The sequence below is a fragment of the Coregonus clupeaformis genome, chromosome 23 (assembly GCF_020615455.1).
Source record: "Coregonus clupeaformis isolate EN_2021a chromosome 23, ASM2061545v1, whole genome shotgun sequence".
Taxonomy (NCBI): domain Eukaryota; kingdom Metazoa; phylum Chordata; class Actinopteri; order Salmoniformes; family Salmonidae; genus Coregonus; species Coregonus clupeaformis.
Genome location: NC_059214.1, coordinates 10,586,397 through 10,602,951, shown reverse-complemented (window position 1 = coordinate 10,602,951; position 16,555 = coordinate 10,586,397). Strand labels below are relative to the sequence as shown.

At 46.5% G+C, this 16,555-nt stretch overlaps 1 protein-coding gene across 3 annotated transcripts in view; it reads right to left on the bottom strand.

Annotated features, from left to right (window-relative positions):
* The window catches only part of dnah7 (dynein, axonemal, heavy chain 7), a 222,361-nt gene that overhangs the window by 198,063 nt on the left and 7,743 nt on the right, over nt 1–16,555 (bottom strand). For all 3 annotated transcript variants that reach the window (XM_045206528.1, XM_045206529.1, XM_045206530.1), the window contains exons 4-11: nt 16,232–16,412; nt 15,992–16,082; nt 15,696–15,876; nt 15,397–15,469; nt 14,913–15,038; nt 14,635–14,754; nt 1,052–1,235; nt 755–934 (exon numbers count right to left, since the gene is read on the bottom strand). In XM_045206528.1, coding sequence (XP_045062463.1) covers nt 755–934; nt 1,052–1,235; nt 14,635–14,754; nt 14,913–15,038; nt 15,397–15,469; nt 15,696–15,876; nt 15,992–16,082; nt 16,232–16,412 — 1,136 coding nt within the window. The remainder of the gene's footprint in view (nt 1–754; nt 935–1,051; nt 1,236–14,634; nt 14,755–14,912; nt 15,039–15,396; nt 15,470–15,695; nt 15,877–15,991; nt 16,083–16,231; nt 16,413–16,555) is intronic.

The window sequence follows — 16,555 nt, the reverse complement described above, 5'->3', positions numbered from 1 at the left end:
TTTTCTCCGTTCATCTTTCCCTCGATCCTGACTAGTCTCAGAGTACCTGCCTCTAAAAAACATCCCCACAGCATGATGCTGCCACCATCATGCTTCACCGTAGGGATGGTGCCAGGTTTCCTCCAGAAGTGACGATTGGCATTCAGGCCAAAGAGTTCAATCTTGGTTTCATCAGACCAAAGAATCTTGTTTCTCATGGTCTGAGAGTCTTTATGTGCCTTTTGGCAAACTCCAAGCGGGCTGTCATGTGCCTTTTACTGAGGAGTGGCTTCCGTCTGGCCACTCTACCATAAAGGCCTAATTGGTGGAGTGCTGCAGAGATGGTTGTCCTTCTGGAAGGTTCTTCCATCTCCACAGAGGAACTCTAGAGCTTTGTCAGGGTGACCATCAGGTTCTTGGTCACCTCCCTGATCAAGGCTCTTCTCCCCCGATTGCTCAGTTTGGCCGGGCGGCCAGCTCTAGGAAGAGTCTTGGTGGTTCCAAACTTCTTCCATTTAAGAATAATGGAGGCCACTGTGTTCTTGGGGACCCTAGCAAAGGGTCTGAATATTAATGTTAATAAGGTATTTATGTTTTTTTTATTTTTTATAAATGTGCAAACATTCCAAAAACCTGTTTTCACTTTGTCATTATGGGGTATTGTGTGTAGATTGCTGATGATTTTTATTTATTTAATCAATTTTAGAATAAGGCTGTAACAAAATGTGGAAAAAGTCAAGGTGTCTGAATATTTTCCGAAGGCACTGTATATTACCCATTCTGAGTAGAGCTTTGTCTCCACGCGCGGCACTAAGCTGATGGATTTTAGCATGATGTCGTAGACGTTGAGAAGGATGACCTCAAAGTCTTTGAAGTCAGGCTCAATCTTGATGTCGTTCTCATCCAGGATCAGACGCAGGACAAAGCCTGGGTGCTCATAGGCCCTCACCGAGTACTGGGAGATAGGACCCCAAAATCAAAATGACTGGCATACACTGTGTGTGTGTGTGTGTGTGTGTGTGTGTGTGTGTGTGTGTGTGTGTGTGTGTGTGTGTGTGTGCATTGTAGTTACCGGGTCCTGGGCAATGAGGTGTGTGTAATCCTGGATGGACTCCAGTGCTAGGCTCTGGAGCTGTGAGGTCATCAGGGCAGCCACACAGTTGAAGAAGGACTGCAGTTTGGCTGCGTTGGTGTTGCTGGGGACCAGCTTGCGTTTGTTCCCCTGGTAGTAAATGTGCTGAACTTCGGGAAACCACCTGTTCAGAAGCACACAGTTAGGGTATAGGCTAGAAATGGAAGACAGACACAGCCTGGCTAAGATGCTACTTTTCACTGAAATGGCACCTCGGAAGCCTGCTACAGTTATGTTAAGGTGTTTGGCTTTATCAAGCACAGGAGGTTGGTGGCACCTTAATTGGGGAGGACGGACTCGTGGTAATGGTTGGAGCATAATGAGTGGAATGGTATCAAATACATCAAACACATGGGGTGTTTCTCAATATGCATTCTACCGTCCTCCACACTCTCATGCTTCGAGAGCATTCTCCAATGACGTTCTCTTGAGTAAGTTATTGTGAGGACGAGTGTGGAGAATGCATAAAACATTACATTTGAGAAGCACTCACACTCCCCCTACTGTATGACCTCACGCTTCACCTCCCCATTCACTGAACCTTCTTCCAGCCAGGACAATGGCAACAATAGACGAAACAAGATATACACAAAGCAACAGTTTTACTTCATAACTATCAGCTAGCTATATGTGAATCGTAATAATGTAGCTAACCAGATAGTTTAACAGGCAAAAATGACCTAAAACTAATATTATGCAAGATAGATGTCAATTATTCATGAGGTTGCTAGCTAACAATTCTTCGTGGCTATCTGGCTAGCTAACAGTTGTAGCTAGCCAGTTAGCCCTATTGACTTATGGGCTTGCGATCTACGGTATGTAGGCAGGTAAACATGCCAAAATGAACACAGCATGTATTTATTAATGTATCAAGATAAAATATTGTTTTCAGGCAACATATGACATGTGAATAGTCAACATTTCATTATCGCTTCAGCTCAATAATTTATTTCAAGAAATGTTGCATAATTTTTTACTTTGTTGGTTCATATTTCTTTGCATACTTTCCGTTGAAGCTTGCATTGACGCACATTTCAAAATATTTACAAACGGAGCACGCATTCGAGAAGTGCCCTCCGTGCTCCGTTTCGCATACTTTGATTTGGACTCATACTCCGACTCTGCCGTGCTCCAATTTGCATACTCAGAGCATGGTAGAATGCATTTTGAGAAACACCCATGGTTTCCATGTGTTTGATGCCATTCCATTTGCTCCATTCCAGCCATTATTATGAGCCATCCTCCCCTCAACAGCCTCCACTGGTATTGGATTCCAGTGTTGGATTCTAGCTTGAAATATACTTATTCATGTTACTATATGAGAACTTATTTGATTACTATACATGTATAATGAATGTATATGTTGGGGTTAATGGAGGGATAACAACTAGGTGTGTGGAAACTTACTGAGTGAGGAAGGGGGAGTGCAGAGAGCTTACATTCTGTTAGAACATGTTATTGTTAAATCTCATGGATCCTATGGAGTGAGGAAAATGGTAACCGTCTGGTTTCAGTAACTGGTAGGACAGCCGTGAATTAGGGAGGAGTGAGGAATTCGGGCCAAGGTCAGGTCAGATCCTATTTGTAAGTCGCTCTGGATAAGAGCGTCTGCTAAATGACGTAAATGTAAATGTAATGAAGTGAGAAGGAACAGTCACCATTTAAGTTCCTAGCAACAGAGATGTATTGGCTGTCTAGAGGTGAAAGGAGTGGACTCCGCCTAGAAGGAGGGTATAAATATATGTGCTTGTGTAAACATGTATTTGTCTTTGACCCAGTGGGTGAATAAACTTGGTTTGAGCTATGACTAGTTGTCCGTTAGTTTTTCACTCTGTTTGTCAGAACCTAACAGTTGGCGTTGTCGGCAGGATTCACCAAGATTTACAGTTGAACTGGTGAGTCCGAATCAGTGGAGCAGGAGCCGGCACAAAAAAAACAAGGTAGGCACAGTTCCTACAACTGTTACCACTCATTCTGATATCTTGGGGAGATGAGAGTCATAGGCTGAACCTAAATAGGATACGGACCTAGAAAGCCTGAGCTTATTCAGTAGTCCCATTGTCTTACGACCGGTTGTAAATACATGGTTTAGGGAAGGTTCCGTAAGGATAGTTCCCGAGTGGGGGTGTTCCTCTGCGAGATCCATAGAAATACATGGTTTAGGGTAGGTTCCATTAGGATAGGTCCCAATTGGAGCTAGTTCTCTGCGAGATCCGTGAGTGGCACTAGAGTGTTGGGTAGGTTCCGTGTAGGATAGGTCCCTAGTGGGGATATTCCCCTGCGAGATCCGTAAGAGGGACAGAAGTCCCAGCCGCAGTGGCCGTGAAGCCGTAGGGTGTGTGTATGTGTGTATGAATGTGTGAACATGATTCATGTGTAGTAGCAGTAGCAATAGATGTATTGGTTTATGCCCTATTGGGGCGTGGAACCATGACAGATTAGGTGGAAATAGGAGGACAACTGTGAGTAATTTTGGTAATGAGGGATGTTGGGAACAGTGGTATTTATGTAGAGAAATTGGACTAAAACCCCTTCCCATGCTACACATTAGTCTTCCACAATTGCCTATGGGGAATTGAGACACAACAGTGTCATCCAGCACCAAAAGTATACAGAGGTGTGGACAAATTATTGGTAGCCTAAGCTGTTAATACTTAACGCCGTTGGGGGGCGATGCCGAGTCAATAATAACTGATATCGCTTCTAGAGGCCAGGAGACTCCCGGAGTGGGAGGGGTAGAAGGGGGAAATGTTACCAAAGCATTAGAGGCACTAAAAAAGGCATACGATGAGCACCAAGAACCAAATAAATGGTGGGGAAAATTAACCAAATTGGACAAAATTGGTACACATTATCCCGTAGATGGAAAGTTTAAAACCAGCCAGGAGTGTATGGATGCAATCGTAGTGTGGAATACTGAAATCAGAGAACGGTCCAGACCACAATATGCAGGCATCCTAACCACGGCATTTTATCAGCTGCAGTAAAAGATGGAAAATCAGAAAAATAGAGAACTGCGAGGTAAAATGGAAGGGCGTGTCCGAAGGGCGTGTGCATAGATTAGATGAACAGAAGCAGGAATTGGCTATTGCGCTAGAAAAGAGTAAAAACCTAAACCAGGAATTAGAGGGAGCCCTTGAGGATAGACAAAAACTAATAAAACAACTCATGTGTGGAGGAGTATATGCAATTCCTCCGACGTTCGCCCCATGCTACAAGGTGAAACAGGTCACATCTAGTGGGCCACCATTATACCCCTCTCTTAAAGAGGAAAAAGACTGATATGGGTTGCGACAGGCAAATTACGAGTCCGGATATAGTAGTACCGGACTGGATAGTGTATCAGCATGATCCAGGTAATCATAGAGATGTGCGCCCCGTTCGAACACACGCGACCCCGGTTACATATTATCTGGGACAAATAGTACCATGGGAGGACAATCCTATTCACGACGACGCGCATCCCCAAGTACGGATTCAAATTCAGCATCACCATCAGCCACTGATTGTGATCGAAATGCGTAGTATTATGAAAGAGGCACCGGATTCAGTTAAGGAGGGACAGGAATTTATCAGTTTCCTAAGGAAACACTGTATCATTTTGGGGTTTCATGCTGGTGATTAAGATAATATTGTACGCTCGCTTTTGCCAAAGGCCATGTTGCCAACACTCGCACAGGGATATCGAACGTCGGCTTGGTCCTCCGGACGCGAAGCATGTGACCCGGAGACTACAGTTGGGAATATATTTGTTATGTGGGCAGCTTGTCTCTCCCTTTTCTGTTTCCCTTCCTCCTTGTTTTGTCCCCTCTGTCTGTTGTATCTGTATGTGTGTTTGTCCCCTTTATGTGGGTGTGTCTGGAGTGGATCAGGGGGCGTGCTCAGGATCTGCCTCTCCTGTGCAGCTGCGGGTTGTTTCCAGTGATTCCTGCCTACGCAGCTGCATCCTATTCTCTCATCAACCTGCACTACTAATTCCGGGGCATGGCTCTCCACCGGCGCCAGATCGTTGTTCTTACCAGAGCGGTAACTTGGCTCACCAGTAAAGTTATTTTGTCTTTGTCTTCAGCCTGGCTCTCCACTCTCCTTAACCTGTCGTTTGTTTTGTCTTCAGTTCAGACATACCTCCCAACCTGCCTGCCTTCCTGCCTGCCGGTCTGCCTGCCTGCCTGCCTTAGCCTCTCCTTCCTCCGGAGCCGACTAGCCCACTCTGTTCCTTTACTTCAGTTGTTTTTGGACTAAGACAATTTGAACTTTTATTAAAGTATTTTTGTTTCTTCCACTCCCTTTGTCGTGTTTGTTTCTCTGAGTGCTGGGTTGAACCATAGCCTAACAGAACGATCTGGCCATGGACCCAACAGAGAAACAGCACGGGGCAAACGAAGACAGCTTCCAACAAGCTATCCAGGCTCAAGGAACGTTGCTAGGACAGCATGACCAATTGATTCGGACTCTTTTTGGAAGATAATCATCAACTGCTGAACCAGGTGACTCAGTTAACTACACAAGTCTCTAAATTGTCTGTTATCAGCTCTCCATCTCTCTCTGTCCCTCAGTTTGATGCACCCCAAGTTGTTTCCTCTGACATTATGCAGGCTTCGTTCCATCGGGAACCCCCTGTCACGTCGCCTGAACCGTTCAATGGAGAATTGGACAAGTGCCGGGGACTTTTGCTTCAGTGTGACTTGATTTTTCGGCAGAGACCACTGTCGTTTTCTACTGATTCTTCTAAGGTACATTATGTTCTGGGGCTGTTAAGAGGGAGAGCTCTGGTTTGGGCTGAGTCTGTATGCTCAAATCAAACTTTGACTGGATTGACTTTCGCTGATTTTTCTGCTAAATTGAAGACTGTTTTTGACCATCCTGACCATGTGGGTAATTCCTCCAAGATACTTTTTAATTTGAGGCAGGGTTCTAACAGTGTGGCTGAGTACTCTATTGAGTTCTGGACTTTGGCAGCAGACTCCAAGTGGAACAATGTGGCACTTCAAGGAGCATTTCTAAACGGTTTGAATGAAGCTATTAAGGATGAACTGGCTGCTCGTGACGAGCCACATGATTTACATTCTCTCGTTTCCCTGTCCATTAAGCTAGACAACCGGTTGCGGGAGAGGCGTCGGGAGAGAGGCGGTCGGCCGCATCTAGGAGGACGAGTTCCCCAGCCTTCAACCACTCGAGTCTCGCCTCCCCGGAGCCGGCAGCTTCTTGTTCCTGATTCCATCCCGAGCACAGAGGGAGGAACCTATGCAAGAGGGTCGAGCTCGACTACCTCCAGCAGAGCGGCAACGGCGCCTCCAGGCGGGTGAGTGCCTGTACTGTGGAGACGCCACACACATTCTGGCTACATGCCCTAAGCGGCCAAAAGACAAGGCTCGCTCGTAGCGGTGGGTCTACTTGCGAGCCCAGAGTTAGATCCTGAACCCATCATTCCCCGATTACAAGTACCTGTAACCTTACGTTTCCAGAGTCATTCCCTGCCACTCTCAGCTCTCATAGACTCAGGTGCAGAAGACAACTTTATTAGCCACCAGTTCGTTACACAAGCTCGTATCCCCATGGAGCCACTACCTACCCCCATTCGGGTCACAGCCCTTGATGGGCGCCTCCTCAGGAGATAACTCATCAAACCACCCCCGTTTCCCTAGTGATTTCTGGCAATCATTGTGAAAGCATTCAGCTAAGAGTTATGTCTGGCTCAGCTACCTCCCTTATCCTTGGCTTCCCCTGGTTGGCTCTTCACAACCCACAAATTGATTGGACACGTCACACCATTCTCAGTTGGAGCACTAACTGCCATTCAGAGTGCCTTAGGTCAGCGGTTCCCCCCACTAAGTGTAACCCAACTCATCCCTCAGCTCCTCTTGATCTGTCATCTGTCCCCAAAGAATACCATGACTTAGCGGAGGTTTTCAGTAAGGACAAGGCTCTGTCTCTACCACCACATAGGCCTTATGATTGCCCTATTGAACTGCTTCCTGGTGCTCCCTTGCCCTCTAGTCGCTTATACAATCTGTCCCGACCGGAAAGAGAGGCAATGGAGCAGTACATTGGTGATTCTCTGGTCTCGGGCATAATCCGTCCCTCGTCGTCTCCTTTGGGTGCAGGTTTCTTTTTCGTGGAAAAGAAGGACAAGTCGTTACGCCCCTGTATCGATTTCAGGGGGTTTAAACAGCATAACTGTTAAAAACAAGTATCCCCTTCCACTCATCAACTCTGCTTTTGAACCTCTGCATGGCGCCACAGTTTTCTCCAAGCTCGACCTCAGGAACGCTTATCACCTTGTCCGGATCCGAAAGGGAGATGAGTGGAAAACCGCTTTCAACACTCCACTGGGACATTTTGAGTATTTGGTCATGCCCTTTGGGCTCTCAAACGCCCCTGCTGTTTTCCAAGCCATGGTGAACGATGTTCTTAGGGATTTTTTGAACCGTTTTGTCTTTGTATACCTGGATGATATTCTTGTTTTTCCAAGTCACCCGAGGAGCATGAGTCACACGTCCGTCAAGTCCTTCAACGGCTCTTGGAGAACAAGCTGTACGTCAAAGCAGAGAAGTGTGAGTTCCACAAACAGTCTACATCGTTCCTTGGTTTCATCATTGAGAGCGGGCAGGTGAAGGCGGACCCCGAGAAGATCCGGGCAGTGACGGAATGGCCCATACCCACCACCCGTAAAGCAACTTCAACGATTTTTGGGCTTTGCTAACTTCTACCGTAGGTTCATTAAGGGTTTTAGTAAAGTGGTGGCACCCCTTACTAGACTCACATCCCCTAAAGTCCCTTTTCTGTGGTCCCCTGAGGCGGAGCAGGCGGTAGGGGTTTTGAAGGAACTGTTTTCCACCTCCCCTGTGTTGATACACCCCAATACCTCTCTACAGTTTGTTGTGGAGGTGGACGCGTCGGACTCAGGTGTGGGAGCAGTTCTCTCCCAGCGCTCCCCCACTGACCAAAAGCTTCACCCCTGTGCTTTTTTCTCCAAGAAATTGTCACCCACAGAACGGAATTACGACGTTGGAAACCGAGAACTGCTGGCGGTCAAGCTAGCATTGGAAGAATGGCGGCACTGGCTGGATGGAGCTGAACTGCCGTTTGTGGTCTGGACAGACCACAAAAACTTGGCTTACATCCAAGCCACTAAGAGACTCAACTCACGCCAAGCCAGATGGGCCCTGTTTTTTAGTAGGTTTAACTTTATTCTTACATACAGACCGGGGTCAAGAAATGTTAAACCAGATGCTTTGTCCCGCCAGTTTGCTGACCCTTCGGAGACCAGCGAGCCTGAGGCAGTCCTACCTTCCTCATGCGTCGTGGCGGCAGTACAGTGGGAGATCGAGTCTCTTGTGAAGACTGCACTTGCCACGGACCCGGGACCGGGTGATGGACCTCCCAACCTACTCTTTGTTCCCGAGACGGTCCGGTCTCAGGTGTTGCAGTGGATTCACACCTCCCGTTTTGCTGGTCACCCTGGGATGAGACGCACGTTGACGCTGCTTAGGAGACATTTTTGGTGGCCTTCAATGGAAACTGACGTTCGGGCTTTTGTGGCAGCCTGTTCAACCTGTGCTCGGGGCAAAGCCTCCCATCAGTCCCCTTCGGGGCTGCTGCTACCCCTCCCAGTTCCCAGCCGTCCCTGGTCCCACATAGCCATGGATTTTGTCACCGGCCTACCCAAGTCTGAAGGTAATGATACTATACTTACCATTGTGGACAGATTCTCTAAATCTGTTCACTATATAGCATTACCAAAATTACCGTCTGCCAGTGAGACAGCGGACCTCCTAGTCCAACATGTATTCCGTCCCCATGGAATACCTGTGGACATCGTATCTGATAGAGGCCCACAGTTTACTTCCCGTGTTTGGAAGGTTTTCTGTTCTGCTTTGGGTGCTTCCGTTAGTCTATCCTCAGGGTTTCATCCCCAGACCAACGGTCAAACAGAAAGAGCCAATCAAGACCTCGAAGCAACCATTCGTTGTGTGGCTGCTCAACATCCATCATCCTGGGCCAAACATCTGCCTTGGATAGAGTACGCCCACAACTCCCTCACCACCTCTGCCACTGGTCTTTCACCCTTCGAAGTTACCATGGGTTATCAACCCCCTCTGTTTCCTGCTCAGGAGAAGGAATTGGCTGTTCCTTCGGTTCAGGAGAACCTCCGCCGCTGCCAGAGAGTGTGGCGCGACGCTCGGGAAGCGTTGCTTCGGACCACCGACAGGAACAAGATGACAGCGGATAGGAGCAGGACTCCCGCACCTGTGTTTCATCCTGGTCAAGAGGTTTGGCTGTCGTCTAAGAACGTACCTCTTCGTACCAAATCACGCAAGCTGTCTCCTCGGTACCTGGGTCCGTTTGTGGTGGAGTCCATCATCAACCCCGCTGCGGTTCGTTTGAAGTTGCCTTCAGCCATGAAGATACACCCTACTTTCCACGTCTCCCAACTGAAACCTGTGTCCTCCAGCCTTTTGTGTCCGCCGGCTGATCCACCTCCACCTGTTCGCCTCATTGACGACCATCCGGCCTACACCGTCAGTAGGCTCCTGGACTCTCGGAGGCGGGGTAGGGGTCTCCAATACCTAGTCGATTGGGAAGGTTATGGACCAGAGGAGAGGTCTTGGGTCCCTAAGCGTTTTGTGTTGGATCCTCAGCTGATCACGGACTTCCATCACGGCAACCCTGACAGGCCTGGTGGGTCGCCAGGTGGCGACCATTGAGGGGGGTACTGTTATGTGGGCAGCTTGTCTCTCCCTTTTCTGTTTCCCTTCCTCCTTGTTTTGTCCCCTCTGTCTGTTGTATCTGTATGTGTGTTTGTCCCCTTTATGTGGGTGTGTCTGGAGTGGATCAGGGGCGTGCTCAGGATCTGCCTCTCCTGTGCAGCTGCGGGTTGTTTCCAGTGATTCCTGCCTACGCAGCTGCATCCTATTCTCTCATCAACCTGCACTACTAATTCCGGGGCATGGCTCTCCACCGGCGCCAGATCGTTGTTCTTACCAGAGCGGTAACTTGGCTCACCAGTAAAGTTATTTTGTCTTTGTCTTCAGCCTGGCTCTCCACTCTCCTTAACCTGTCGTTTGTTTTGTCTTCAGTTCAGACATACCTCCCAACCTGCCTGCCTTCCTGCCTGCCGGTCTGCCTGCCTGCCTGCCTTAGCCTCTCCTTCCTCCGGAGCCGACTAGCCCACTCTGTTCCTTTACTTCAGTTGTTTTTGGACTAAGACAATTTGAACTTTTATTAAAGTATTTTTGTTTCTTCCACTCCCTTTGTCGTGTTTGTTTCTCTGAGTGCTGGGTTGAACCATAGCCTAACAATATTGTTTCGACCGGATGCAAATTAGTAACTGTAGTCAGGGTCCAAAAGAATGAATACAACATTATGTGGATCGGATGGATGATGCGTTACGTACTAATCTGACAATGGGGGATAGATACGATCAAAATGCAGGAATTTCTACGTCTGCTTTGATGGCAGGCTTGAAACCTGTTATCAAAATTGGCTATTGCGGGGGTAGTGGACCAACATTCTCACTGGGATGAAATAGTACAGGCGGCCTTGAGAGTGGAATCTAATTCCACTCATTTCGCAGCCGTGCGTGTGGTTAATACAGCCACAGTGAAAGTCACTAACAGTGGTTTCACTGGTCAAGGTAAGACAAAGAAACAGGGAGGAAAGGGCAGTGAATCGGTCCCAAGGCACATGGCATTAGAGCCCTGTTTTAGGTGTGGGGCTGTTGATCATTGGAAAAGGGAGTGTGGGGTAGTACTGGAGCCTACTGCACCCACTTCCTCTGGAGGGAACGCTGCGATACAGGCGTTTGCTGCATTAACCAGACAGCAGCAGCAAACTCTCTTGAAAGCAGCGGGGCAGGACAACTTCACATAGGACGGGCTGGTCTCGATACGGTCGATTGTAGTTCGGCGAGAGGACGGTTTCTATGTGGAGGGGGACTTAGGAGGCCACGTCTCACACAACTTTCTAATAGATACGGGCGCTCAAATATCACTGATTCCTTACAATGAGAAATTGGCTAAATTGTGACAGGAAAAAGCATCACATTTAGTGGGGAAAAAGTGGAAGAATCAAAAGAGTGAAAAATCACCCAGTGTTGGTACAATATGTAGATGATTTGTTATTGGTGTCAAAAGACGAAGAAACTCTACTATTTGACAGAGCAGGGTCACAAAGCATCATATGAGAAAGCACAACTAGCAAAATCAGAGGTAACATACTTGGGGGTTACGATTTCAAACGGCACAAAGCACATTACACGTGATCGTGTTTTCAATTTTGTGAGACATTTTATTCCGTCGTTTTCTGAAATTGTTGAGCCACTTAAAGAATTGACGAAAGGGGGGGAAGGGTCCCCATGAAAGAATAGAGTGGAGTCAAGAGTGTGAGGAAGCGTTTGTCGAGCTAAAGAAGCAATTGTGTCAAGTGCCAGCATTGGGGTTGCCAAACCTATAATTACCTTTTTAAATTGTAGTGCAGTAGATACACAAAATCATGGGGGAAAAGAGACCAGTAATGTACTGGAGTAAATCGTTAGACTCGGTGGCGAGAGGAATGCCACCGTGTCTGAGGGCAGTACAAGAGACATAGATGGTGTTGCTTAACAAGGCTTCGATTACAATGGGGCAAAAAGTGGATCTGTATGTTCCACACGCTGTAGCAACCATAGTTAACAGCACAAAAGCACAACATGGACAAAATGGGAGTTAACGTTAAATGGGGAAAATCTACAATTCCATAAAATTGGTGCTTTGAATCCTGCTTCATTAATGCCTTTGCCTGGGGAGGGTGAATCGCACATATGTGACCCAGATCAAATTACTCCAAAGCCTCGGCCCGATTTGCAAGAGACAGAATTGGAATCGGGCTCTAGCTACATGACCATAGAAGGAAAGAGAGTAACAGGGTACGCTGTGTGTGATGACAGGGGTGTAGTAAAGGCTGGCCCACTGCCAGTCTCTGTGTCAGCCTAGGGGGCAGAGTTATACAGTGGGGGAAAAAAGTATTTAGTCAGCCACCAATTGTGCAAGTTCTCCCACTTAAAAAGATGAGAGAGGCCTGTAATTTTCATCATAGGTACACGTCAACTATGACAGACAAAACGAGAAAAGAAAATCCAGAAAATCACATTGTAGGATTATTAATGAATTTATTTGCAAATTATGGTGGAAAATAAGTATTTGGTCAATAACAAACGTTTCTCAATACTTTGTTATATACCCTTTGTTGGCAATGACACAGGTCAAACGTTTTCTGTAAGTCTTCACAAGGTTTTCACACACTGTTGCTGGTATTTTGGCCCATTCCTCCATGCAGATCTCCTCTAGAGCAGTGATGTTTTGGGGCTGTCGCTGGGCAACATGGACTTTCAACTCCCTCCAAAGATTTTCTATGGGGTTGAGATCTGGAGACTGGCTAGGCCACTCCAGGACCTTGAAATGCTTCTTACGAAGCCACTCCTTCGTTGCCTGGGCGGTGTGTTTGGGCTCATTGTCATGCTGAAAGACCCAGCCACGTTTCATCTTCAATGCCCTTGCTGATGGAAGGAGGTTTTCACTCAAAATCTCACGATACATGGCCCCATTCATTCTTTCCTTTACACGGATCAGTCGTCCTGGTCCCTTTGCAGAAAAACAGCCCCAAAGCATGGTGTTTCCACCCCCATGCTTCACAGTAGGTATGGTGTTCTTTGGATGCAACTCAGCATTCTTTGTCCTCCAAACACGACGAGTTGAGTTTTTACCAAAAAAGTTATATTTTGGTTTCATCTGACCATATGACATTCTCCCAATCCTCTTCTGGATCATCCAAATGCACTCTAGCAAACTTCAGACGGGCCTGGACATGTACTGGCTTAAGCAGGGGGACACGTCTGGCACTGCAGGATTTGAGTCCCTGGCGGCGTAGTGGGTTACTGATGGTAGGCTTTGTTACTTTGGTGCCAGCTCTCTGCAGGTCATTCACTAGGTCCCCCCGTGTGGTTCTGGGATTTTTGCTCACCGTTCTTGTGATCATTTTGACCCCACGGGGTGAGATCTTGCGTGGAGCCCCAAATCGAGGGAGATTATCAGTGGTCTTGTATGTCTTCCATTTCCTAATAATTGCTCCCACAGTTGATTTCTTCAAACCAAGCTGCTTACCTATTGCAGATTCAGTCTTCCCAGCCTGGTGCAGGTCTACAATTTTGTTTCTGGTGTCCTTTGACAGCTCTTTGGTCTTGGCCATAGTGGAGTTTGGAGTGTGACTGTTTGAGGTTGTGGACAGGTGTCTTTTATACGGATAACAAGTTCAAACAGGTGCCATTAATACAGGTAACGAGTGGAGGACAGAGGAGCCTCTTAAAGAAGAAGTTACAGGTCTGTGAGAGCCAGAAATCTTGCTTGTTTGTAGGTGACCAAATACTTATTTTCCACCATAATTTGCAAATAAATTCATAAAAAATCCTACAATGTGATTTTCTGGATTTTTTTCTCTCAATTTGTCTGTCATAGTTGACGTGTACCTATGATGAAAATTACAGGCCTCCCTCATCTTTTTAAGTGGGAGAACTTGCACAATTGGTGGCTGACTAAATACTTTTTTCCCCCACTGTATGTGTTAGCCGAGGCCTGTAGGTTGTCGGAAGGGGAGAATGTTACAATATACACTGATTCTCAATATGCATTTTGGGGTAGTTCATGATTTCGGTACATTGTGGTCTCAACTGGGCATGTTAACGGTTACAGGAACACCAATTAAAAATGGACATGAAGTAGAAGCATTATTAGAAGCGTGTCAGCTACCCAGTAAATTAGCAGTGGTGAAATATGAAGCTCATACTAGTCGCACAGATAAAATAGCCATAGGGAATCGCCGAGCAGACGAAACGGCCAATGAGGCAGCCTTAGTAAGAGAAGGTGTTAAGGAATGTAAATATTGTAAATACCAAGGCTGGGATTCTAAGTGTAAAAGATTTACAGCAGCAAACTAACAAGAAAGAAATGTGGGAGTGGTTAGAACATGGGTGCCAAGTAGACACTGAGGGGTTGCTGTATAATACTACCACTGGAAGGCCTGTAGCACCAAGCGGGATACATTTTACTCTTTCTGAAATGTATCATGGACCAACACATCAATCGGCTGTGAACATGTATTCCCAGTTCTCTGAGGTGCAAGGAGTGGACTCCACCTAGAAGGAGGGTATAACTATATGTGCTTGTGTAAATATGTCTTTGTCTTTGCAGCTGTTTGACCCAGTGGGTGAATAAACTTGGTTTGAGCTTTTACTAGTTGTCCGTTAGTTTTTCACTCTGTCTGTCAGAACCTAACACAAGCCAATGTGGAATCGCTAGCTAGTTAGCAGTGCACTTGTAGTATTCATCCTGCAAGTGACATCAATCCTCCTGAGACCTGAAGTAGTTGTTTCCTTTCTCAGCAAGGGACATGGCCTTTGTGGGGTGATAGGAAATGTAAGTGCAAAGTGTCAGTATGCAGGTCCCTGGTTCTAACCCAGTGGGGACCTACTCTATTACATGTATTCATACTTTTTGAGGAGAATGTCCTTGGCACACTCAATGTGTCTGGTGACTAGATGCTGGAAGATGGAGAGCTCCATGGACTCCTGCCTGTTGTGGAACTCCTCAACATCGATGAGACGCATCTTCCTACAAGTAGAGCGTATGGGGTGAGAGATTAAAGAAAAAGAGAGGCAGACATAGAGCAGACAAGATGGCAATACAGAATATAAAGGCTTGGGACAGTGAAAGAGAAGAAAAAGATAGAAGGAAATAAGACTATGAGAATAGGATGGAAGTGTCCTCACTTGAAAGACACATGCCACAGGTCCAGTACTGACAGCATAGTGGGGTTGATGGCGTGCAGCTTGTCTCTCATCCTCTTTTGAGCATGAAGGAACGATTTGTTCCATGGTTTAGGGACCACCTCCATTCTTAGGAGTGAAAATGTACAGCAAGGAATAGAGGATAAGAAGAAGTTTAATATTTTTAAGAGGAATACAATTTGACAAAAAAAGGCTAGTTAGAACATTTAAGGTCTTTGTCAAGTAACTGAAAACCATGACAGTCAAAATGTTGCTTTATTAAACAACCAAGTTGGGGACCAACAAAACACTAAGGAGACATTCCTTTTTTTCTATAGGCAATTAATCTGAGCCCAAGTGGTTTTCTCCCCCTGATTTGCTTTGGGGTCTGTGTTATTGAAGAATAACATCAACCGCTAACAGGACCAAGTGTGTTTCAAAGTACTGCACATATTGTCACATCCTCTCTCCATTTTATGGGACTTACTCAACTCTGTGAGGAGGAACATCTTTGACCTTGTCTTCATCGTTTTCCCTTGGGTCCCGAAGTACGAAATCCACTGAAACGGCGACAACAAAACAGCATTACTTAAAAAGCAAGTCTGTGCAGCAAAAGACAGAGAGAATAATAATAGATATGTACATTTTAGAACAGAATCTAGAGACGTTATTTTTATGCATGTGCTACCGTGAAAGCTGGAGGTACAGAAAAAATCAGAGTCTACAGACAGATATGTCTTAATGATCATTTAAAGAACAAAGATGGATTCGTGTTGGGTTAAGTACCGATGGCTTTCTTCACACTGAGCAGGTAGTCCTCCTTCATCTCGTCTGATAGCAGCTCTATGGTCCTAGTCAGCCTCTTCAGGTGAGTGGGTACCAGGTCCAGAACATTCTCCAGCCAGGAGTCCTCCATGGCTGCCACATGCTCTGTGTCGATCCCATTGCGGATGTAATAGTAATATCTCTGACAAGGTGGCCATAAAAAGATAAGACACATTAAAGAGGCAATCCACAGTTGCTACATTCATTTTTTGGACCTATTAATTAACGATATATACCCAAATAGCACCTTCCCTTACCAGGATATCCTTCTCTGTAGCTGTGGGGGACCCACAGGTAGGGGGCTGACTGTCCTCCACAATGGTTTTACCACTGGCAGACTCATGCTGCCTGAAACACAGGAGAGATTTGGTTAAAGGATAATGTTGTATTTTAGTGAAAAGTGCTACCGAGCATCAGGTGAGTCGGTGGGTGGATGTTTGGATGGATGGAGATGAATAGGCCATGTATGGATTGATTGATTTTTTGATTGGACTCACAGGATTATGCTGACCAGGGCACTGCGGAAGTGCTCTCGGTCTTTTTTGGGCTGAGTGTGGCTACTGCTGCAATGTTTGGAGGACTCTGATGACAGGCCAGCCTCTCTGCTCTGGGAGTCCTCCAGACCTCTGTTCAGGCTCTGGTAACGCCTGGTCCCCGACCCTCCACCCAGCACATCTCCTACAGTGGACAGTGGAGACACATCATTATAGGTCACATAAGACACAGAGTGAGGGAAAAAAGTATTTGATCCCCTGCTGATTTTGTACGTTTGCCCACTGACAAAGAAATGATCAGTCTATAATTTTAATGGTAGGTTTATT